The sequence below is a fragment of the Asterias amurensis genome, chromosome 6 (genome assembly GCF_032118995.1).
Source record: "Asterias amurensis chromosome 6, ASM3211899v1".
Lineage (NCBI taxonomy): Eukaryota > Metazoa > Echinodermata > Asteroidea > Forcipulatida > Asteriidae > Asterias > Asterias amurensis.
In genome coordinates, this window is record NC_092653.1 from 13,229,628 (window position 1) to 13,255,344 (window position 25,717).

Sequence of the window (25,717 nt, forward strand, 5' to 3'; positions counted from 1 at the left end):
AGGAAGCAATATTTACATTTCAAGTTCTCTGCTGAGTTCTTCCTCAAACTTCTTGGCCATCTTGAGAGCCGTCTCCTCCTTCCATTGTGTCATGCTCTGCTGGATCTCTCTCAGCTCGGAGTCTTTGTCCAGTAGGCGCTCCTGAAGGGCTCCCTCGTTGGTGCGCAGCCTCGATGTCTGCTGTTGGAGCTCTTCTACTTGAGCGAGGTGGTCCTTTTAAGAGAGAGGGGTGTATATTTAGATTGGTTACAGACAGCTGGCTTATGAAAGAGTTAGTTTCAAATTGCCTAATTCAAAAGTCAAACCATCGACTGTTAAAGGCAGTGGACACTATTGGTAATTACTCAAAATAATTATTAGCATAAAACCTTTCTTGGTGACAAGTAATGGGGAGAGGTTGATGGTATAAAACATTGTGAGAAACGGCACCCTCTGAAGTGCCATAGTTTCCGAGAAAGAAGTAATTTTCCACGAATTTGATTTCAAGACCTCAGATTTAGAACTTTAGGTCTCGAAATCAACCATCTAAACGCACACACCTTTGTGTGACAAGGGTGTTTTTTTCTTTCATTCATATCTCGCAAGTTCGATGACCGATTGAGCTCAAATTTTCACAGGTTTGTTATTTTATATATATGTTGAGACACACCAACTGTGAAGGCTAGTCCTGGACAATTACCAATAGTGTCCACTGCCTTTAATTTTAAATAGCTGAATAGACTATGTGTTTGATTCTGATGCTTGACGCTTGTGTTCCAAGCAAGATACTTAACCATTATTGTTGCTTCGTCCTTCCGATGGGATTTATAGCTGTGTAATGCACATTTACCAAAAAAGTAATACTTAACACTAAGAGAAAAGGGGTTTGGCAGTTTGTTTCTAGCAGTGGCTGTTAAGCATTTGACTTTTTAAAACCCTTTTAAACCCTTTTAAAGTGCTAAAACCATGAGTCTCATAATTCAAAAACTTAAAAACCTATCTTAAACAGAGTTTCTCTTTTCCAGCGCCTTGAGCACCTTATTGGTTGATTGTGCACTATTTAAGACTCCAATATATAATATATTATTCTGAGTGTTATTATTATTAGTCCTTTACCTGTATCAACCTATCTCTCATTGTATCCATATCTTCAGATTTCTTGCCAATAGTATTAGCCACTTTTTTAACTTCATCTTCCTGAAGTACAAAAAAGAAAGAAACAAGGAACGTTACAACTTGATGTTAAAATAATATTTGGAAACACGGAAGCCTCTAAGGATGATGGTGAGGGACTGTCTATCAAACATGTGAGACAGAAGAGTCATGGGTTTGACTCCCGCTCGAGACACTTTTGTCCTTAAGCAAGCCACTTAACGGTTTTTGGTACTTTTTGTAACACAAAACACAATGTCCACAGATCTATATTAAACTTACACCATTTGAAGATAATGATACTAAAAAGCTTCCCTGAAATTATTACTTGCTGAGGTGCTGTAGTTTTTGAGAAATGAGTAAAACAATGTAATGAAAATACGTTTTTTACATGCTTAAATAATTTTCGTCTCATGATCACCAAGACGAAAATTATTATCAAAACATGTACCTTTTCTTTCTGGGCCTTAGCGAGTGCCCTCTTCTGTCTCTCCAATTCAGATTTCTGAGTCTGGACGTAGTTCCTAAGCTCCTCATTACTTATCCTCAGATTAGTCAGAGCGGCGACAATCTGGGTGCGGCCGGGGCTCTGGGTTGACTTTTGCGTACTTGCAAATGGGCTCTTGGGCGACAGGGTGCCGTTCAGGGTTTTGTTACCCTTGATGCTGTGGAGGAAAGAGCAAATGCAAATCTAGTGATTATTCAACATCTCATCTCTGATTCAAGAAAAAAAACCCAGAATATTTGGTACTTTCAATGACATGGCCAAACTGGACCCTTGTCAGATGCATAAACAAGTACATACAAAAACATATCCATTTATAGCAAAGTGAGGAGCAATAGATTAAGGGGATCTAAGGTATAATACAAAATAAATAAGAGTCTTCCCTACTTCTTCCCATATTTCAGATTTGCAACTGTATCAGCTTAAACAAAAAGGAAACAGCCTCGCAATGAAACACTCTTTTTGCTTGTTTTTAATATTTTAAACAAATACTATAGTTATTTTCATTGTTTTCATAATTGTTTTTATAATTTTGTTTGGGGGGGGGGGGCATCAACATTAAATTTTTGGTACTCAAATCTTCAGACACTTAAAAACAAAATTAAAACAAATAAATAAATGGAAGACCACTAACATATCGCAATATCACTCAGTTGATAGAGCACTGCCACTTAAAAAAGAGGTTGCTGGCTCAAATCCTGATCCACTAGTTTTTCTACAGTTCACAAACAAACGCTTATAAAATATATTACACTTGACTGAAGAAAATTTCCTAACCTTGAGATGTTTAACTTGATTGGTGTAGTGTTAATCACCGCTGCAGTCCTCCTACACTCCTCATTAATCTCAGATAAGATACTCTTGCTCTTAGTCAAACTAGACATAGTCGCTTCCTTCTCTTGGTGAACTTTAACCTCTGACCTGAGCTTGGTGACCTCTTCCTCTTGTTGACGCAGTTTATGCCGGAGTTTGTCCATCTCCAATAGGTTCTCCTATAAAAAAATAAATAAAAAAATAATAATAAAAAATACATTCTATTGTTTACTGCTGGACAATAGCTTTTGGCCAAACATAACATTAAATTAAAATCGTAAAACAATTACAAATATATATAAACAACGCGATTCCAACAAATTGAATGTAGTTAGTGGGTCTGTATCTAAGTCTACGTTTGTTAATGGAAATAAATGGAAACAACAGCTTACTTAAAACGTCAGGCCATAAACTATTTTTTGGCATTAATTATGTACAATTAACAGTTTGTCAGCTACAAATGTAAATCTATTTTTTCATTGATAAGAGGTGCAGCAGCTTTGGTTAGTACATGCATGTATAACACATTTTCAGAACCTTTTACTATGAAATACTGCAGTTATGGAAAAAGATATCACTATTTATCCCCCCAAATTTGAATCTGAGAAGCATTACTACACAACTCTCATATTGTGTATTACCAATTGCAGATTATACATGTACTTCCTGTGTTGACATAATTAATAACCGCTCCAGATTTTCGGCAAAATCTCAAAAAAGGCTATTCCATCCTTTTAAATGAAATTTTCACAGGTTAATTTTATGGTATTTATACAATGTAAATGTGTCTAAAACTATATAGAATTGAAACAAACAGTCATGGGCTCCAATATTACCAAACCAATATAAGATGCATTTAAACCCTCACAATGTTTTATACTATCAACAGCTCCCATTACTGGTTACCAAGTAAGGTTTCGAGACCTCAGATTTAGAATTTGAGGTCTTGAAATCAAGCATCTGAAAGCACACAACTTTGTGTGACAAGGGTGTTTTTTCTTTCATTATTATCTTGCAGCTTCAACAACCAATTGAGTTCAAATTTTCATATATTTTGTGTATGCATATGTTGAGATAGACCAAGTGGAGACTGTACTTTGACATTTACAAATGTACCAAATGTGTCCAGTGTCTTTAAGATCCATTTACGTAAACCCTCACAGATGTTCTTACATTTAATACTCGTATCGTGAGTTGCAACAACTGGAGACTCTCAATAAACTGTGCATTGTAGCATGAAGTATCGATTCCATAATCCACATTCCCAATGCCTTCGTCAACCTTATCAAGCCACCCAGATATCTCCATGGTGATGGCTGAGTGTTTCTGCTCTTAGCTCACTAGTTACCCATGTAGATGCTTGAGTTATAACAGTTGCTCAATGTTGATGCAAGTGTCAGTATAAAACAACATTCAGTATAAAACAACAACCAGTCCAATCTTGCACATCAGTGCGATCAGGTTGGTGTAACTAGTGGTGTCTTGCCTCGCCTTCAACCTCAATGACCCTGGCTCGAATCCCACCGGGGGACACTATGTGGATTCGGTTTTCAGTCTCTATACTAGGTTTTCCCTGGTACAATTCTCTGGGATTTTCCACCCCACATCTAAAACTTAAATGTTTTCATAATTTTCTCTCTTCTCGTTTGGCTTTAACTAGAGCAGTTGAGAATATTTATCCAGCTCCAGATCCAGATATCACTTTCAAATAATAATTCTTTCACCAGACACTTGTTTCCTGTGTATTCAAAATCTCTTTCACATTCTTTTGCAAATTTCCAGTCAGTTTAGTCCTTTTCCTACTAAACACTGTTTAGTGAAGCAACACACATTCTATTTGTTGCATCCAAGGTTTGTGGAGACATCTTTTGTTCTTTCCTTTGTCCCTATACTGTAGTTAAAAACCTTCCATAAATTTTGTACACAAAATTCCTCCTATAGCATTCTAGAGCCCTCTATTGTGATCCCTTTTCTTTTTTTGCTCTCGGTCTCCAAAAATGAATCACCACTTTTCATTCATACAGTACAAAAGTTCTCTAGGACATCACAAAACTCCATACTCGCTTTCTGAATCAAAACCTGCAAAAGCTTGATGCGGCAGAAGAAACTTTTATTTGACCCAAATAAAAGTCCTGGAAATAAAGTTGCAGTTGCAGTTACATCACAAGCTGTAAATAGCGCCCTCACTCAGCACCCTCACTCATCAGTCTGAGGTCAAGGAAGGTGCACCACTGGCACGGTTGCTATGCTGGTAGCTTTTACAAAATTTCCAGAAGGCCATAGTTTTTTTTTAAAGTGAATATGATCATATCACAGAAACAGTGTTGGTTGACTGTACTTCCAAAAGTCTCTTTAAAAGTCGCTGTCATTTATCAAACAGCAACATAATTGGTTCGTGTTGAAAAGGAGGCCATCATGACCAAAGCTCCATTTTGTCCATTATAATAGCCAGAAAGTACAAACACCCTCCATCCAGCTAAACAAAAAACCAGAAAACTTGTAACTGAATACATGCAGCGGTGATCACTACACTGACTAGTCATTATGTTCCAGAAGTCCCTCCATGGCTCTTTGATGATTAATGTACTGTTTGACAATCAACATGGTCAACAACCAACAGTTTCAAATCCATGAACAGAATAGGTGTCGCTGATAACTCCAAACAACTGCTAAAAAGCGGGGCAATTCGGCAGCATTTCAAACCCACGCAATCAGACATCAGTCACACATGTTGAATGCAAACGACTCATAGTCATTGTCTAACAATCAGACCATGTAAATAACTTCACAAATCCACATGACAACAAATCATTATAAATGATCTGGATTTCAGTCTTCAAATTTTGAGGGAAAAAAACTACCTTTTTGTGAGTTAAGCACTCAAGGGTCACTTACAACCCGCATGTACCAGGGTTCAGTTTACTCAGCAATTACCATGTCAATTAAACTTTGATATACCCGCTCTGCTCAGTTCATTATTTGGAACACTAAACAAATAAACCGGTAGATCTCACTGTTTGTCAACGATCAAAGAGAACCACTCCATAGCTCCGCCCCTCGTAACCGTTTATGCAAATAAGGTTGAGGCGGTTGGGCCAATGGAATTAGACAGAGAGTTAGTTTGCGCTGAGCAAACACTTGACATTCTTGATCCCATACTTGTTTTTTATCCCTGCTGATGACTCTTGTCTTGGCAAAATGACAACATCACAGGTGCGAGGTAATAAAATATGAATCTGATATTCGGCGCCATGAAAATCAATCAGTCACCACTGGATTGCTGTTTTTGATTTAGAATGGAGCCTTGAAATGGACTCCTATTTACAAACAAATCCATGTTTATCATGGTGTATTTCAATCATAAAGCAGAATATATTGCTTGACAAATTTGTTTCATTATTTGGAACAAGTCTCAACATGAACTTAAAGCTACCTAGGCTAGTTCAGCTAAGGTACTTAAAGCAACAGTGCGTCACTGCCAAAATTTAAAACATAAATTGTCTACAGTACTATATCATTTGTCTAATTTTCATTTGTAATGAATTTATCACATTAACCCTCCTTTAAATAATTTTGTTTCTGCTGCCATCCTACTCTGTTTCTTTTTATTTGTTGTTTTATTTTTGTATTTTGTACTCTAGATTTGTCTGTCCATTTTTAAAAGTTCTGTCGCCCAATAGGGAAAGATCCCAAAATGAATGAGCTTTCTGTCCATACATATTGACAAGGTGCATTAATATATACAATCATTGGATATTTGTATTTACATTATAGTTTTAATACGTTTTGGTAATCTTATGTTGGTAAGCATAATTTTGTTGTAGCAATTTTTTTGTGCTTAAAGAAGCTCCATGAAATTGCGACCAGGTCCAGTTTTCTCAAAAACATATACAATTAAAAGTGTACACAGAATTAACAAACCCATCCCAACCAAGTGTCCCTAAGTTAATACAATGTGTATTTATTCTGAAAAGTTATAATGTATATACGTAGGCTGCATGAACCTTCTATATTCTGTTAGTGTGAAATAAATGTCAAAATATCAAAAAATAATAAGATACTTCGATCACAACCAAACATTTGGTGACCAATTGGCAAGAAAAAATTACACATGATTTTGTTCCATACAGTAGTTTTTACTGTCTCATCACCACACTGCTAACATTTTCACAGCAGCTCCCCATAACAAAATACCTCCTATCACAATCAGCCAAAACAAACAATAAATAATGACACTTTATCAGCTGAACTTTGATATCTTGAAGATTAAAGTTCAACAGTTAGAGTCATTGATAAGCTGCCAAGGTGCCACTTGAGGTACAAAGTGACTGAGTTAACACCCCCTCCCCTAATTGTTGTTGCATTTCAGAATGGAGTTTATAAAGTAAAGAATAGAATACTATCAACATACACTGGTGTTTGTTTAGTGTGTTTGGGCTATTGTGAACATTTTGTTACGGACACATTTTTTTAGAACTGTTTCACAGCGACACTTGAATTTATTTGGGATAGATTTTGTTATTCTGTGCACTCTTTTATGGGCCCAACTGCAAAGAGTTGTGAAGCACAAAAAGTTGCTAAGCAAAACCAAATTATGCTTACCATAACAAGGTTGTTAGCTAAAATACCATTTTACAATATGTAATGATTTTATCAATCAATTTTATCAGTCTTGCCTCACTTTACAAAACTGTAACATCTTTTGAATGTTTTATACAATTTTCTATGTTTTATATCATTGACTGTTTGTAATTGCAGGGCACCTTTAAAACAACAGTGAATCACAAAAATGTTCCCCAGGACAAGAACAAATAACATAAACAAATAAGTAAACAAATACACATTTATTTTAGGTATCTTATAAAACAAATATACACCAACATGCAAGTTCGACATGTTTTCAAACTCAAATTAAACAGATGCGATAAGTCCATTCCCTTCATTCCCTAATCACAGGCCTGATCAACATCATTTAAACAGTTTAACTACAATCGTCCTAAAATTACAGGCTTGGCAGCCAGAATGATACACAATGTTACGCCCAGATCTTGCTTTAAAGGCACTGGACCCTATTGGTAATTACTAAAAATAAATGTTAGAATAAAAAACGTTTGTAAACGAGCAATGGAGAGCTGTTGAGAGTATATACATTGTGAGAAATGGCTCCCTCTGAAATAACATACTTTTTGAGAAAGAGTTAATTTCTCACTCACATATTAAAAGACTTCAGGCCGGAAGTCTTTTATTGGGCTTCTGAAAGCACACAAATTGTGCATCAAGAGTGTTTTTTCTTTTATTATTCTCTTGCAACTTTGGTGATATTGAGTCAAAATGTTCACACATTATTCTTATTATGCACGCATATGTTAGGATACACCAAGAGAAATTACTGGTCTTTGACAATTACCAAAGGTGTCTATGCCTTTAATCATGTTAATCCGGGGGATGTTGAGCCTAGATCTTGTTATTAACACAGAATTAAAACCTTCATCAAGAACATGCTTGACTTTTCAGTGGGATTACAGGCAAGGAATAAAGTTTTAAAAGTGTCACAGCTGTGTCTGCTGATGAGTAGAGAAATAAAGTTGAGATTTTTTACTCCAAAAATTGGAAATAAAAAAAATGGCTTCTTACCGTGGCAAGCTGTTCCCTGAGTTGATCTAGCTCCCTCTGGATTTCATCTCTGGCTTTCTCTCTTGCCTCGGACACTGCCTCCACTTTTTCTCGCCCTGCTGCTAGGTTTTCTTCTCTCACCTTATCCAATTCCTAAAACAAAAAAGCCAACAAACAACCCTAGGAAAGTGATTTGGTTTGAAATGGTTTGCTAAAAACAAAGACCATCGCAGTCAAGTTACAAAGAGACAACAAAGATACAAATGTCAAAGAGTTAAAAATCCAAGAAAACAATCAAATATAATAACACCCATATTAAAGACAAGGTTTACGAAGATGATTAAAAAACTGTAGTGGTCCAAGAAGTTTCAAACCGAAATCACCTCCAAATTGGGACAACCACATTCTACATAGATGATAATTGTCGCTTCTTTTATAGCGCACATGTCCATCACCCAGTGACGCTCCTGGCGCTGTAAAATACAGTTTTGTTTTGCCAGATGTGGTACTACATTTTGAATTATGAGACCTATTCTGATAGCACCATGTAATGCTTTACAAGGTGCTGTGGCGCAATTTGCTGCCGATCGGACTAGGAACACCGGGGAGACCCCCTTCTCTTTGCGATAAGTGCACTGGGTTCTTTTACATGGGTTACATAACACATAGAACCACTGGCTTAATGTCCCATCCGAAAGAAAAAGCATTGGTTAAGTGTCACGGCTGGGGAGTCAAACCCACACTCTGCTGATCAGAAATACCAGAGATTGAATTCGGTGCTCTTAACCGCTCGGCCACGACACTTCCATGATAGCACTAATTATCAAGCAGTAGAAGCTAATTCATCTCAGGTGTAAAGGAAAATAATCAACTCAGGTAGAGGAAGAGTAAGATACTATTAGGAAATTGTCTTGTGTACTCCTGAAGCGTTCCTTTTGCTTGCAGTGCAGTTGGTTGCTTCCGAGTAATCTGTAAAAATTGCCCCGTGTGAATGAAATCTCTATTGTCAACTCGACATCTGCAGCTGAATCTTAAAGTCTTTGTAAAATCGAGCAGGTGGAGAGGAGTTCTTAACGAGCCAAGATTGACCTTAAGCTGTGCATCAATCTTAATTGCTAAGCAAAGTGTGATGTCCCAAGACAAATCACTTTGGTGATATTGACAACTTATCTTAAGGTCTTGTAAAATCGAGAAGTAGAGAGGAATTTTTAACGAGCCAAGATTGACCTTAAGCTGTGCATCAATCTTAATTGAGCGAAGTGTGATGTCTCAAGACAGATCACTATGGTGATATTGACAACTTATCTTAGGACAGATCTTAGTGTTTTGTCAAATTGAGCTGTAGCGTTGATTTCACAATGAGCTTAGGATTGACCTTAAGCGTCAATCTTAACTGCTTAGAAAACTGTGATGTCCGTATGGTGATATTGACAACCCATCTTAAGATGAATCTTAGAGATCTGTGAAATCGCGCCGTTGTGAATGAAGATGTATGTAATTTAATTTACCTGTAGAAGTTACAGCTTATTAGTCAATAAGTTTATGGAGAAAAAAAGGTAAAAATCACAGAACAATGTTTTCAGGAGAGTCCCGTTGATCCCGTGTACATGCTAAAATTATTTTCCTTTCACTGAGATGAAAATTATTGTTTTACTCACTTTTCAAAAGCTACAGCACCTCAGCAAGTGATGATTTATGGGAAGCTTTTTGCAATCATTATCTTCAAACCGTTCAAAAATTAATGTACATTTTTGTGGACATTATGTTTTGGTCCTACAAAAATACCCAAATCCTTTAAATGAATAAATTTAACTTGAATTATTTCCTTACCTCTTTGAGTACAGACACTGTTGTCTGTAGATGCTCATGCCTCTGATGTCCAACATGGAGTTCTCCTTGTAATCTAGCTGTCTCCTTAGCAACTTCCAGTTCCCTCTCCCTCATCTCCTCTCGCCGTCTCCTTGTGTACTCCTCATCTCGCTCCTGTCGCTCCCTCTCAACAGCCGATTTTATCTAAAACACAAAATGGCAACAACAAAAAACAATATGAGTTCGACCACAGAATCTGAAACTATACATAGTTAGTGTCTACATTGTCATTACTTGGGTCGTTAAACTTGATGAGCAGTAAAATCTGCCTGGGGAGTCAGCAGCACTAGTTTGCTCCTGACGCTCCTTCTCGCCAGCTGATTTTATCTAAAACACACAATCCCAAACAGACAAATATGAGTTTTGTAATAAAGTAACAAGCCTGTTGAGCTCAATTGGTCATCCAAGTTGCAAGATAATAGTGAAAGAAAAAGCACCCTTTTCACATGAAGTGCTTTCAGATGATTGATTTCGAGACCTCAAATTCTAAATCTGAGGTCTCGAAATCAAATTCATGGAAAATTATTTTTTTTCCTTGAAAACTACATTACTTCAGAGGGGGCTGTTTCCTCACAATGTTTAATACAATCAACCTCTCTCCATTACTCCTTACCAAATAAGGTTTAATGCTAAAAATGATTCTGAGTAATTACCAATATTGTCCACTGCCTTTAAAGCTGTGGTCTCAGGTAGAAATCCAAGGTCCACAAAGGTGAGGAGGCAGGGAAGGAAATCACTGCAATCTGAGACCAACTTACCATTTCTTCAGTTTGTTCCTTCAGTTGCTGTTCCATTTTTTGAGCTTCCTCCGTCTGTTGTACAAGTTGAGACTTCACTGCTCTGAGGTCTTCCTCTCTTTCCTAAAGGGGGTAAGAAAACATTCTTCATTACCAGAGTAGTTTCCCCTAAAAACCCTAACCTTGGAGAGTAAAGCACTCTTCTATCTTAAACTCTGTTCTTCTCAGAACCAACACTTCACACAAAAGCCTTCATGTGGTTCATCTCTATGTGGAATAAGTGGTAAAAAAACCCAACATTTTTCTTTATTGTGTATACACTTTTATGGGGCATGTTGGGGAGGGATCAGAGGGGTGTTGAAAAAAAGTCTAAGGTTAGTACGCTTATGAAAATTTTGATATTTGTAAACTGCCCCTCAACTTGTACAACTACGTATACAATGGAAAGTTACCGTGAAATTCTGCTGCCACCCTCTGTTCAAAACCCAAATTACTTGAGCTGTTAGATTAAGTTTTAATTGAGTGACTGATTTGAAACAATTTTTTTTTCTCAAAAGCTCCTTTAATGACTTCAGAGGTGAGAGTCATTACTAATGAAAAAGTTTGAAACTTGGATACAAATTCAAAGGTATGTTGAAATGATGCCATTTCTACCGTTTGGTAACCCCTGGGGTTATAGATTCCAAGGAGCTTTTGGAAACAGTATCCAAAGCACTAGAGAAGTAGAACAATGAGCAGGATTTCTTTATTTGTGGAAAAAAAATATTGTCTGATTTTCTTTACCAGGCCGACATAAAAAGTCTGAACTCAGCCAAAAGTCTGAACATCTCATGCCTGTGACTTACAGTGAGTGAGCGTTTAGTAATCATCATCAATGCTGACGTCTTCTCGTCTTGAGCGGCCAAAGCTTCTCTCGCCTCCTTCTCCATGCGTAACTTGAGCTGAAAGACATAATAGAAACAAATCCTCACAATTGAATAAGAAATGTTTGATACAATTCTTGCATCGAATCTACATGTAATGAACAAGCATCTATAACTGATATGTAAGTGACTTTAATACATCACAAAATAAATGCTTTGAAATTTCTGCAGAGAGAAGAAAAAGAAGGCACAATCAATCAGCAGTTGTCTCAAATGATTGATAATCAAACTTTCTGATCATTAAATTTATTCCAGTAGACCAAACAAAGGTTTTGGGCTTAAAGGCAGTGGACACTATTGGTAAGTACTAAAAATAATTATTAGCGTAAAACCTTTCTTGATGATGAGTAATGAGGAGAGGTTGATGGTATATAACAAATTGAGAAATAGCTCCCTCTAAAGTGCCATAGTTTTTCGAAAAAGAAGTAATTTTCCATGAATTTGATTTCGAGACCTCAAGAAATCTCATTCGTGGAATTTTGTGTGACAAGGGTATTTTTTCTTTCATTATCTCACAACTTCAATGACTGATTGAGCTCAAATTTTCACATGTTTGTTTTGTTATGCATATGTTGAGATACACCAACTGTGAAGGCTAGTCTTAAACAATTACTTAATTTTCTTTTGCAAAGCAAAACAAAGGAGAGTTGTTTTGCTGAGCTACTATGTGTGCTTAAGCAGTGCTTTAAAATTGGGCCCTGATCAATGTCATGCTTGTGTAAAGACAACTCACATTTTCAATCTCCTGGTCCTTCTCCTTAAGTAAGGCCTCTCTAAGTTCAACCATCGCCAGCTCCTTAACAACATCAGCATTCCTCACTTTTCCCTCCATCTCCTTCAAGGATCTCTCGACTCCTTTGCCCTCTTCCTCCGCCTCTCTCTGCATCCCTAAGATCTTTTCCCCTAGGGCCTCGTTGATCTTGTCCTTCTCAGTGACGGTGGTTGATACTTGGTGAAGGTGCTGATCCTTGTCTAGGAGCTGCTGTCTCAGGGTCTCTACCTCCTTCTGCAGCTTGCCGTTGAGCTGCTCAAGGAGTTTGTTTCTCTCCTACAAATATTTATAATTGTTGGTTAAAGGCAGCGGACACTATTGGTAATTACTCAAAATAATTATTATCGTAAAACCTTTGTTGGTAACGAGCAATGGGAAGCTGTTGATGGTATAAAGCAGTGTGAGAAACGGCTCCCTCTGAAGTAATGTAGTTTTCGAGAAAGAAGTAAATTTCCACGAATTTGATCTTGAGACCTTAGATTTAGAATGCAAGGTCTCGAAATCAAGCATCTGAAAGCACACAACTTCGTTTGACAAGGGTGTCTTTTCTTTCATTATCGCAACGACTGATTGAGCTCAAATTTTCACAGGTTTGCTATTTTATGCATATGTTGAGATACACAAGATGAGAAGACTGGTCTTTGACAATTACGAATAGTGTCCAGTATCTTTAAGTTCCATACAGTCAGTGAAATTAATGTTTGTATTTTTCTAATGTGCATTTCTATATATTTTTGTTTTAGATTTACTGAGTTTTAATAGTGCACTTTGATGGGTTTCAATATTGTGAATTTTAATGTCAGCCTCTTTGGGCTGCTATGTGGTTTTAGCAATGAACCCATTAATTAAATAATACGCAGTTCTCTTATAATAGCACTTTATCTACTCCTGTTGGATGTCTCAAAGTGCTCTGTATTTTGTTTGAAAAACCTGTTGCTCTAGGCGTACATGTAAGACTTGCTAAAAAAACCACAAGTGAACCGTTCAGAAGTTGATAATAAATCAGCGGAAAAACAAATTATTTGTAGTACTTTCTCTTTTTACTAACTGTGATCACCGCGGCCAAACACTGCAGGACTTGCAATCACAAGGTTGTGGCTTTGAATCCTACAGAGCTAACAGTTGATTTCACAATGTATAGAAAAAAGTATTGTCATCTCTAGTTACTTAACCACAATAATTTTCTCTTTTTACCTCAACATGTAACTCTCGTTGATCTTGATGCTCTGAGATGAATAAAGTCTGTAGCTCTTTGACCTTCTCTGTCAGGCTGGATTTCTGATTCAGAAGATCTTCAATGTTGTGACGACTCTCCTCGAGTTCCTAATATTGGATTAAATATAACTTCTGTCAAACTTGTCTAAAAGTGACCTGACCCTAAATATAATGTAACGTAACATATGTACGTACAATTAAGATTTATAAGGCACTCAGGCTTGATACCTCACGGAGGCAATCAAAGTGATTGCCTCCGTGCCCCCTGGTCATTGCCTTGGTGCCTTTAAAATGCTCTAGTAGAAATTTACAATTTCCTAATGGCAATGAAAAAATGCCTTGGTGCCCTTGCCCTTTCAAAACGAGGCATACATGTACAGGCCTGGGCGCTATTCAATCAAGATCATAGCGCACATTAAAGCAACTAACATAGAAAAAGGTTAGTCTTTTTTTAAATTTACAAAATGTAAATGAAGTATTAGATTCCTTAATGACAGTAGGTAAATTGTTTCATATCATTGGCCCAGATACATTGAAAGTTTTTTTACCTAGAGCTTTGTTTGCTAAGAGAACATTCCAGCGAGCATGTCAAGTGTGGATCGAAGAAATCATGGGGGGTGTAATGTGACAGTAAAATGTAATCTTATCGAAAAGTTGTATTTTTTTTCAAGCACTTAAAAATCAAACGAACAAAAACTAATACAAAAGCAATCAAATGACTTGCCAAGAAAACCAATCAAAATGCAGAAACGGCTTCCTCTGAAGTAATGTAGTTGAAAGTAATTTATCTACTGAAATATTTGAATTTGATTTTGAGACCTCAGAATTAGATTTTGAGGTCTCGAAATCAAGCATCTGATGAAAGCACACAACTTCGTGTGACAAGGGTGTTATTTCTTTCATTACTAACTCGCAACTTCGACAACCAATTGAGCTAAAATTTTCACAGGTTTGTTGTTTTATGCTATAAGTTGAGATACACCAAGTGAGAAGAGGGGTCTTTGACAATTACCAATAGTGTCCAGTGTCTTTAAGTTCCATACAGTCAGTAAAATTAATGTTTGTATTTTCTAATGTGCATTTCTGTTTACTTTTGTTTTAGATTTACTGAGTTTTAATAGTGCAATTTTATGTGTTTTAATATTGTAAATTTCATGTCAGCCACTTTTGGCTGCAATCTGATTTTAGCAATAAACCAATTAATAACAACAATTACCAATAGTGTCCAGTGTCTTTAAGGACTAGGAATGGAAAGCCAGGTCGAGTCGAAGGAGGAGCAGAGTCGATGTCTGTGTACGTCCGGGACGTAACCCTTTAATTACTTATGTTTTAATAACTAATCATTTAACAACTAAATGTATCAAATAAACAAGATAAGAGGGAGCTTGAGCTTTAAAAACTTTGTAAATGATTGTGAACATTTCAAGAATTATAAAATAATAAGAAGAATGACCTCTTGGAGAGAGTCCATCCTAGCCCTTGAAGACTTCTGTCCGTTAAACAGCTCTTGCTTGGTAGAGCTGAGCTGCCTCTCTAGTTCAGATCTCTCCATGGGTGATAAGTCTCCCTCACCATTACGGACTCGCATCTTCAGCTCATCTCGCTCCTTGATCACCGCAATCACCTGGACAAATTAAGGAATAATTTTTGTATTGTTTGTTATTTAGACAATCTCCACAGAACTCTTTAAAGACACTGGACACTATTGGTATATTGTCAAAGACCAGTCTTCTCACTTATGTATCTCAACATAAAATCACAAACCTGTGAAAATTTGAGCTCGATTGGTCGTCTGAGTTGTGTGCTTTCAGATGATTGATTTCGAGACCTCAAATTCTAAACTTGAGGTCTCGAAGAGGACAACAAGAGGACAACAGTAATTTAAATACAAGAAGCATAAAGATATAGGATTTATCATAGTGGTCAGTAACACAGAAATCATAATGGACAGTAACACAGAAACCAATTACAAAAAAGCCAAATTGTACATGAAAGTTTTCAAATCTTTTAAGTTTAACGCTAGAAATATTACAAATTTGTTGCTGGTAAGCCGTTCCAGAGAGACCTATCATTACCCCATACCTCTACACTTAAGAACATTAAACAAGCAAGAATGTAGAAGATTAAAGAGATTACAAAGGAGTATGGTTTTACCAAAGAAACATTATACATGTACATGTATGTAGGAGCGGAACCATGTATGCAATAAAAGATAAGCAACAGAAGTTTGAAAGCAATGCGAGGTTCAATAGGTCCTGATGAAGTGACTTTAAGAACCGAACTAAACATATGAAGTAATAATAATAAGTACCTCTTTTGGAGAGAAACCCATCAGACTGTTATTATTATCCACTCCATTAGTCTCTTCCTCCGGTATACCGGATCCTATGGGTTGATTCACTGTAGCAATAGAGTGCTCCAAATCCTGCAGTTCCCTCCTAGCTTGGTCTCGCTGGTATTCCAACACCATTAATTCTGACCTATAGACAGAGGGGAAAAGAATCACAGTACATGTTGACATTGGGCAGTCTGGTTGGCTCAGTGGTTTCTGTCCCCGCCTTTCACCTCTGTGGACCCCCGGTTTGATACTCTTGCATGTGGATTGAATTGAGTTTTTAAGTCTCCACCTGACTGTATGGAGTTTCCCTATAGACCGTATTGAACATGACGTCACCGTTCAAATATTTGCCCTACAAGATGGCGTCTGCGAGCATGTGCATGTGGGTGTGCGTGCTTGTGCCGTAGAAATCAAACCGGGAATGCTGCGTGCTGCTTGTTTCTTTGATGTACGCGTGTAGACGCGCATACAGTTTGACCTACAAGATGGCGACTTTTATATTATATGTCTATAGGGTTTTTCCTCCCAAGTCTAAAACTGGAATTTATTCATTGTCTTATGTACGTACCGTTACAAAAAGTTGATGTGATGTTTCCATTAGGCTACTTTGCCGACCATAAACTCAGATGCAAATTCAGACATTAAAAAACGAAACAAAAAAAAATGTACCAGACACAACTAGTTTTGATGATTTTATTCTTTTTTTTTTTCTTTTTTTTTTTTTTCTTTTGGTAAGTATAGATCCGTTCTTTTGTATTTAATCTGTTCTTTGTTATTTTTGTTTGAATTTTCTCTGTAATAGTGCCCTGAGCACTTTTGTGGATTTGTTCGCTCTATAACATGTACAAGACCTCGTTATTATTATTATTATTATTATTATTATTATTATTAAAATTATCTAAAATAAGAATATTGAAACGTGTAAACTCGGAATGTGACATTTACATGTACATTTGGGTTAGGCTGAAAAAGTTACCTATCCTTGTGCATCTTACCTCAATCCATCAGCTCTCTCCATACTTTCTCTGGTAATCTCCTCAGCCTTGTGGATATCTCTCTTGTTTCGGTGGACGGCCTCTCTCAGATTCTTCAGGTCACCCAGGGCAACCTGCAAAGCATCAACACAAATGCAACAATTTTTTAAGTTAAGTTTTGAAGAGTTGCAAAAGTCAACGGTCATTTTAGAGTAAAATGTTCGGGTCCCGGTCCTGGCACGTGGGTAACTTGCTGTCCCAATCCGTTTCTAATAATGTGTCTTAAGAATTAGACAACTGTAAAGTATTCTTCCGCCATACTTCATATCAACTTCTGTTTGTGATATACTTGAGCACATTGAAGTGAAGGCAGTCCGAGATAAACAACAAGCAATACAAATGTACGAGTCACAGTGAACAGTGACAACTTGAACAATAAAGTAAGGTTTGCGGTAACACCATTTAATGATAATCTCTAAATGAGTATGGATGGTTCTGAACTCAACACTTCGATCAGTATGCTCCTCAGGTTTCTCCAGACACTTTAAGTTGAAACCGGAACCACCCCAACTCATTTAGAGATAATATCATTACATGGTATTACTGCAAACCTTACTATGATATCGTATTTCCACCATGAACAGTTTTGAATTCTACTTAACTTGAAGAATGGAGTGATTGCAGTCATCCTAAAATTTAAAAAACTTTCTTTACTCAAAATAATTTTTAGCATAAAACCTTACTTGGTAACGAGTAACGGGGAGAGGTTGACAGTATAAAACATTGTGAGAAACAGCTCCCTCTGAAGTGACATAGTTGTCGAGAAAGAAGTAATTTTCCACGAATTTGATTTCGAGACCTCAAGTTTAGAATTTAAGGTCTCGAAATCAAGCATCTGAAAGCACACAACTTCGTGTGACAAGGGTGTTTTTTTTTCTTTCATAGTTATCTCGCAACTCCGACACACCAATCGAGCTCAAATTTTCACAGGTTTGTTATTTTATGCATATGTTGACATATACAGCAAGTGAGAAGACTGGTCTTTGACAATTACCAATAGTGTCCAGTGTCTTTAAACAATAAAGGAAAGTGAACTTTTCCAGAAAGAAAAGATGTAGTTTTAATCCAACCGAATACCTGCTCACCTGCTTCTTGCTGGAAATTTCCTCAAAGCTTGACTCCAATTCATTTAGCTTTCTTTTCATCTTGGTCTCTGCTGCAAGCTGGATAATGGGTGACAAAAGAGAGTCAATCATGTTCAGTGTTGTAGCCACGGTGGGCGGTGTCGGGCGGGCCTGCCCAGAACTAACAAATTTCGCCCTGCAATCTGAGCAAAATACTCTTTGCTGCCCAGCACAGATTGACCCCAGATTACACTTCAGCAATGATGGCCCCCAAATCAAAACAGGAATCGTTTTGTTGAACCGCTCGCCCTTGATGGACTAAATTGTATTTAGAGCCCACCACTAAAATTGTTCTAGCTACAACACTGATGATGTTTCTGGTGAAAGATCAGCACAAATAATTTTCACAATGTGCTGTACATTGTCGGCTCATCAGTGCTATCGGGTCATTTCTTGTAATTTCATGTCCGAACAAATTAGGATTCAGCAACTAGATGACAATACATTGTGAATATAGAGGTTAGTTTTAGTAGGATTCGAACCCACAACCTTGTGATTGCAAGTCCTGCAGTCTAACCACTAAAACAGGGTGCATTGCATGGTTTACTACAATCCCGGCCAAAATGCTTGGACCACCCTTTTGTAATGTTACAATAAACATTCCCTGTCCATTTCTCACCTGACAAAAACATTCCCTTCCCCCCCCACCCCCCGTTCAACGCTGATTGGAATGCAGAAGACTGCGTAAGCAGAGCCAACATTGAAAGGGGACACAAGGGCCAAACGAGATACGGCAGGGATTGTAGATGACAAAACAACTCACCAGTTCCTTGATAGTAGCCATGTTGTTATTCCCAGATGGTCCATCTTGCTCCTCAAACTCCATGCTCCCATTTCTGTAATGTCTACCAGGATTGGCCTTTGGTGTTGACGTCTTAATGCTATTCTCTCTGATTGATCTCTTCTTTTTCTTCTTGGCTCCTGGTTTTGTTCTTGGGGCGTCTCGTTGCGTATCCATGTCAACCTCATCCTGAGAGTAGAGTGGTTCATCCTTACCCCTGCTGCTAGAAATGGAGGATTTGAAAGTTAAAGTGTTTGGGTACTTTTTGTACTACACAAAACACAAAAGTCCACATTAAACCTATAGGGTTTAACGATGATGTTAGTAGAAAACTTCCCTTAACATATTACTTGCTGAGGTGCGGTTGTTTATGAGAAGTGAGTAAATCAATTTCACAACAACTATGTTAGCATGTATCAATGCTCTGTGGTTTTCACTTTGTTTTTTTCTCAAAAACTTGATGACGTATAAAGCTGAAACTTCTACAGCTACAATATACTACATACATATTCATTCATCAAAACGCTTTGGGTGACACGATGTCACAATAAAAAAAAAAGTTCTGCTATATATTGGTTTCACTGTCTAAGAAAAATGATAGCATAAAACATTGTGAGAAACGACTCCCTCTGAAGTAATGTATTTTTTGAGAAAGAGATTATTTCTCATTAAAATATTTAAAAGCTTCCTAATATATAACTATCTAAATCATTGTAAACTTTCATATCCTAAGATACTAAGTAATACTGTAAACTACTCATAATTTGAATATATTTATAAAACTTTGTAAAATGTGCAAGTTAGGGCAGCAATGAAATAAATGTGTGCAAATACAAATACAAATCTTAGAAAGCTTCTGAAAGCACACAAATTAACTGTGCAACAAGGGTGTTTTTTCTTTCATTATTCTCTTGCAACTTGATGACCGATTGAGTAAATATTTTCACAGATTTGTTATTTTATGCATATGTTGGAACACACCAAGTGAGAACACTGGTCTTTGACAGTTACCTAAGGTGTTCAGCGCTTTAAGCTTACACAATCAAACCTCAAATTGCCAAGGGGTATTGCATTTAAACAAGATATTTTTTTCGACTACATGTATACCTGCTCTTTTTAACAAACCTTCCAAACCCTGCTGCCCACTCCTCCTCCTCACCCCCTGCCTCCACACTGTCTTCTTCTTCAATTACAAATGCTTCTTCACATTTATTTTCCATTATGGGGGACGACATTTCAACAGCCGGTGATGCACGAGTCGCTAATGCATTTTGCAGTCGGTGCATAAGATGTCCAGCTTTGTTACAAATTTCCTCAAACGTTGGTGACAGGCGAGAGGAAGACACCGGGGACGGACAATCTAAACTGACACTTCCCTGAGAGGGAATGTCTTCAGAGATCTGGAATGACGACCTCTTAGAAGAATCAGAGAGTGGAAGGAACTGAACCTCTGAGAGGAAAGTAGGAACCTGATGAGACATTGAAGCGTTGTCGCTTTCGATAAAATCAACTTTCCCGTTGGACGATGTCGCCACGTTGAGATATTTTTCACACCGGACGAACTGTGAATGGGCAACAGTGCCCTGTATTGATCGTTTAATACCATTCGGGGGCTGTAGTCTTATGAAAACATAATTTGATGTTTCATCTGGTTTTTCATCACTGGAAATATGCTTATTTTGGTTGTTGTTAACAAGCACAGATATCGTGTTATTACTACCGGACTCCGACGAGGCATTTTGTTCATAGACTTGAGTAGTCCTTTCTTTGTTCTCAGAAGACGTTGACATCACTGACTGTGGACTCTTCATCACTGGATGGTCTTTTGTTTTGACGTCCTTCAAAGGCACCGAGCTGTTTTCAACGACATAAACACTGACTGACTCGCATCCTAAATCAGTATTACTCCAGGAATTTGTCAGAGATTCAACATCATTATTAGAATTATTCACAGTGCACTTGCAACCGTCTTCGGGTGACTCATACAAATCTTCAGCCCCTACATTTAGAGCTATGCTACTACCGACGGAGTCATCGGAAACACTGGACACTAAATAGTTCTTGGACTTTCCATGCAAGTTCTCACAATCAAGTCTCTGTTTTATCATCGGAGTGATTCCATTCCCTCCAGTCAAATGACACACTGACCTCATCTCGCGGTCAGCGGAACTGTTGTCAGAAATCAAATCAACAGAGTCATTAAGGGAGCCGAATGAAGGAACAGTGAGAAAATTTGATGACCAGCGGCCGGATGACGTCTGAAGTTGCCAGTTTTTTCTTTTCTTTGATTTGTCCACAGCACCTGGTGAAGGTTTTGTTATGCTTGTTTGACTTTCATTCGAGGAAGATCCATTTTGATCAATGGAGTGAGTTTTGATATGTACTTTCATATTTTGAGTTAAAATTTCTTCTGTTGGTGTTTTTGTTTCCCTGGAAACATTGTGATGAGAAAGGGATTTATTTGAAGTTAGTTTGCTATCTATTTGTGCTGTTTTAATTGACGGGATATTGGACAAGTTTGTTTCATTTTTCTCTGCGCCACTGCTGTCAACAACGCTTTCATCAATAGAATTCACTTCCTCATAACCCTCATCTTCTTGTAGTGGACTATATTTTGTCTTGTCTCTCGAAAGTGACTTTTTCCTTCGATCCCGAGGATCAAAATCTGTTAATATTTTTCTGGAATGTGTCGGCAGCATCTCCCTGTTTGATTCCTCTAGACTGGCCGTTCTCCGCCTTCGAACTTTGACATCGTCTTCAGGTTCCTGATCCAGAATACTAACAAGGCTACGCTGTCGCACAAGGGATTCCAACTTAGAGGCAACCTGTTGAAGGGTTTGCTTCACTGTTAAGGGTCGATGGAACACATCTGATCCGAAAGATCCAAATCCCTCAGTCGAGGCATTGCTACGCTCCGTGACAACCCGCCCAAACCCAGGCAATAGAGGCTCCATCCCGTCGCTGTAAAGAGTGTTCCTTTCACTGAGTGTCCGTATCTTCTTCTTCTGGTGGTTCATGTTGGCTTCTAAAGAGATACTTCTGATAATGGCCCGTTGATCAAATCCAAGATTCCACTCCTCAAGTTGGTTCGTCACTGCGGGAAGAGGATTCGGGATTTCAGCTTTATCACCAGGAACGAACGCAAGGAAGTTCTCCTTCACTACATCAGCTTTGTGAAATCCTACACTCGGATTATTTTGAAGTTTGGTTGCAGCAGAGTCAATGCAATTATTAGTGTCTTCCCCCACTATAGGACAATCTGGCTGGATCTCACTACTCTCTGCCAGATGTAACCCTTCATCTAGTGTACTTCCTTTCACTGTCGGAGACAAAAGGCGCTCTTCATCGATGTTTTTGTCTTTATCAGCAATTTGGAAATCATTACCTGCGGCACTACAATCAGAGTCTGAAGCCTTAACATGTCTTTCAATATGTGATGAGATTTGTTTTTCGACAGCATCTATTCCTGTGTTAGGGTTGCTATGGTGATTGCCTTGTGAATGCCTTGTGTAATCATCTTGCCTGTCGTCATTACGTTCACTCTTATTGGAGTTTGTGACGGAAGACGACTTCTCAGTACCCTGGGGCATAGTTTCAAGGTTTTGTTGTTTGTGCTGAGTGACAACATCAATACAATTACCATGGATTATTGTCGAGGCTTCAGACAAAACTTTGTCCTTTTCCTTCTCTAAAATATTGTGCTCTCCAGCTCCTGATTTTTCACATTGGAGAGCAATATTATCAGTAGCAGTAACTACAGGCTCATCTGTCATAGCATTTTCCTGCATGTTTTCTTTATCATTTTCTACTTGACATAAACATGGATCCTGGGTCTCCAAGTCTTGGTTTCTTTCCTTAAGTTCCGACCCTGATGAGACAGGAAATGTGGACAACATGGATGGAGTTTCGGAGAAAGTGACTTTGGAGAAACTTTCTCCATCGGAATACTGCTCCCCGTCTTCATCCTCTTCGATCGTTGCATCGAAATCGTAATCCGAATGGTGGGAGGCGTAGAAGTCTTTTGTTTCCTTAAAAGGGTTCCTAGATTTGTCAGTTGTGTGGGATGGTATTTTAATGGATTCCACGTTCTCTGTAGTGTTAGAATCATGCTGCAGCTCATCAAAGTGGTGTTGGCTAGCGACCTCTAATTTTTTGCCATCTGTCTTGATGATTGGAGAAAGCAGCTTCTGGTGGGGTTCTGTTTCCGCTACTGGACATGTTGGCTCATGGCATGGCTCCTCCTTCTCAGCTATCATCGAGAGTCCTCCATCCGATATTTCCTGGCTTTTGTTTTCTTGTGATGTTCCCTTGGCGAGACCATCGCCTGTCGGCATCACAGACTCAAGTGAGTCAGATCGTCCGGCATTCTTACTCAGGCTTTCTTCTGCACCATCCGGCATGACGAACACTTGGAGAGAACAGTCTGTGTCTAGTGTTCCGTCGGGATGTTCACTTATTGACTCTAGGAAAAAGAGAGGCGACAACAGGGGAGAATGCAGGTTGGGACTGGTTTGACAGGAGACAGTCTCCCCAGTGCTGGTGGGGCTTCCCTGAAAGGTATCATCTCCCTCGACTGTAGTTTGGCTGAAGCTACCTTCTGCATCTGTTGAGACAGGTACATCAGGATTGGAAGATTCTAAGTTTGGTTGGACTGATCTCATTGGAAGGTCATTTCTTTTGGGATTCTGTTTTTTGTTGATCTGTGTTTGGAAGGGCTTAATTGAGAAAGACAATGGCGCTGGAATATTACTGCTCTTTGTTTGATTTGGAGAGGTGATAGACAGTAATCTGTCAACGGCACTATCACTATCGCTGGATTTGGTTCTCCTTAATGGCCCGGAGTTGGCTGGGCAGGTTTTCATTCTTGCATCCATAGATTTTGCGGTTTCATCCTCACTACTTCGGGGTGACATTTGTGGACTCCCATTTTGCGATGGCCCATTTTCAAATCCAGAATCCTTGGAATCGATGATTGCTTGTACAACAAGGTATTGTTCCATGGTGACTTTTGGGGTGTTGTCAGTGTCCACGTCGGCGATGGCCTCATCTACGTCCACATCGGTCGTACCCTGCCTTGACATTGCTTCCCGTGACTCAATACTTGGTTGCTCCATAACAATCTTTAACTTGCAGGGTAAACCTGCCTCTCTGCCCATTCCTGGACTGTGAGGCTTCAGAAGTTGCATGCCTGCTGGAGCTTCCTTGGTAGCATTTGCATGTTTGGACTTTACCATCCCTGGTTTAGAGTTCTCATCCTCTTCAAGCAAAGGCTCCAGGGAGGACGGTAACGAGGTCTGCTTCTTCATGTACTTCCTACGTCTGTCTCTGGCGCTTGATTTATGATTCTTATGCAAGGGACTGTATTTTTGTCCTCCTTGGGAGCGTCTAGATGCAGAGGGCACATCAGGAGAATGCTGCGGAGCTAGAACATGCTGGCTTGGCTGGCTCTGCTTCCCTATCTCAGAAAGGGTCTGCCCGAATGATGAAACTGTGGCAGCTTTTTTCAATGAACGTCGCAGACCAATTAACTTGGATCTGTCTGCTCCCTGCTGTCTACCTAAGACAGCATCTTCAGGTTGGGAAGAATTTGAAAGTTCTGATGGTTGAGGTGCTGATGCTTGTGACTGAGGAGTGCGAGGTCCAGCTGTCAAGTTTTTACTACTAGGCACAAATGATAACTTTTCAGTGGGTGGGGTGGAGGTCCCCAGCTTTGGTGGCAAGTGTTGTACTAAATAATTCCCACTTGAATTACCAAGCAGTCGCCGAACCTCCTCAATTCGTTGCTTCATCACCTGTTCTTTCCAGGACCTCAGGAAGCGATCTGGAATTCCTATATTGGACCCAGCAAATCCAAGGTCAATCAAAACATTTTCAGCAAGCGTCCACCCTCCTTCAGGTTTTGTATGGTCCTCACCTGCTGAAGAGCCTATACTCGCTCCATCGATGCTGGCTCCTCTTGATATTGAGTTCATCGGGGATGAGTTTCCAACTCGCAAGGCAAGCTCTAAGTCTGTCTCATTAGGAAGTCGTACACTAGAACCACTTCTTCCTGCAATGACATCTCCACATTGCATATTAAGGGCAGTCAGAAACCTCTCCTTTGTCACATCATGAGGCTTATTGCTGCCTTCAGGTGCCTCATGACTTCTTACTTGTGGATCCTTTGGGAGTCCAACATTCGAGCGTCGTCGAGCTGTCTCCGCCCTCGTCTGATCCACCCACTTGGCCACACTTGCATTCATCTCTTCTTCATCTTCATCTATCAAACTTCGGCGAGATTTTTCTGGTAGATGCCCCTTCCTGGTATTCTTTGGCAAGTGCACAGGTTGTCTTCCATCGACAGAAACAGAATTAGTCGATTCTGACTCTAAGGATGATCCCCGATCTTCTCTAGAACAGGAGCTACTCTCTTGATCTATTGGAATGTGGACGCCAGACGTGAAAGGACTTTCGCCCTCGATTTGTTGAAGCGCTTGATCGAGACTGCTTGAGGAGCTTCCGAAGCTCTGTAAGCGACTTGGACTACAGCTGTTGTCCAGAGACTGTAGAGAGGAGCACTGGTGACTGTGAAGGCTCTCTACCTCTTCATAGGTGGAAAAGGAGTCCTGGTGTTGGGCGTTCCAGGCGGCTGCTCGCTGGCGGCCTAACGAAGGATCTTGCCATGATGGATGATTTGATTGACCAGGTCTGAATAGAAAGGGAGACAAAAAGAAAAGAGAAACTCATGAGCTATTGTGGAATGCAATCCATTTCCATAACTAAACAACAACAAAAGTACAACCTTACAAAAATTTAAGGAAGCTTGCTGAAAGTTTGACGCAAGCTTGCAGAGAATAATTGGCAAACATGCGCCAATCTTGCC

General features: G+C 38.9%; 2 protein-coding genes across 6 annotated transcripts in view; both read right to left on the reverse strand.

The window, feature by feature from the left end:
* LOC139939197 (uncharacterized) overlaps positions 1 to 25,717 on the reverse strand; it is a 148,715-nt gene that overhangs the window by 5,637 nt on the left and 117,361 nt on the right. For 4 of the 5 annotated variants that reach the window (XM_071934987.1, XM_071934982.1, XM_071934985.1 and 1 more), the window contains 15 exons: positions 18,838 to 19,078; positions 18,036 to 18,113; positions 16,912 to 17,024; positions 15,890 to 16,058; positions 15,032 to 15,202; positions 13,558 to 13,686; positions 12,325 to 12,639; positions 11,514 to 11,609; positions 10,690 to 10,791; positions 9,893 to 10,075; positions 8,084 to 8,215; positions 2,414 to 2,628; positions 1,583 to 1,796; positions 1,096 to 1,176; positions 17 to 213 (listed from right to left, as the gene is read on the reverse strand). In XM_071934987.1, the coding sequence (XP_071791088.1) occupies positions 17 to 213; positions 1,096 to 1,176; positions 1,583 to 1,796; positions 2,414 to 2,628; positions 8,084 to 8,215; positions 9,893 to 10,075; positions 10,690 to 10,791; positions 11,514 to 11,609; positions 12,325 to 12,639; positions 13,558 to 13,686; positions 15,032 to 15,202; positions 15,890 to 16,058; positions 16,912 to 17,024; positions 18,036 to 18,113; positions 18,838 to 19,078 (2,436 nt within the window). The remainder of the gene's footprint in view (positions 1 to 16; positions 214 to 1,095; positions 1,177 to 1,582; positions 1,797 to 2,413; positions 2,629 to 8,083; positions 8,216 to 9,892; positions 10,076 to 10,689; positions 10,792 to 11,513; positions 11,610 to 12,324; positions 12,640 to 13,557; positions 13,687 to 15,031; positions 15,203 to 15,889; positions 16,059 to 16,911; positions 17,025 to 18,035; positions 18,114 to 18,837; positions 19,079 to 25,717) is intronic. The other variant, XM_071934986.1, reaches the window with a different exon arrangement.
* Positions 19,434 to 25,717, reverse strand: part of LOC139938093 (uncharacterized) — a 45,141-nt gene continuing 38,857 nt past the window's right edge. The window contains exons 3-4 of the mRNA XM_071933473.1: positions 19,981 to 25,542; positions 19,434 to 19,440 (exon numbers count right to left, since the gene is read on the reverse strand). Of these exons, the coding sequence (XP_071789574.1) occupies positions 19,434 to 19,440; positions 19,981 to 25,542 (5,569 nt within the window). The remainder of the gene's footprint in view (positions 19,441 to 19,980; positions 25,543 to 25,717) is intronic.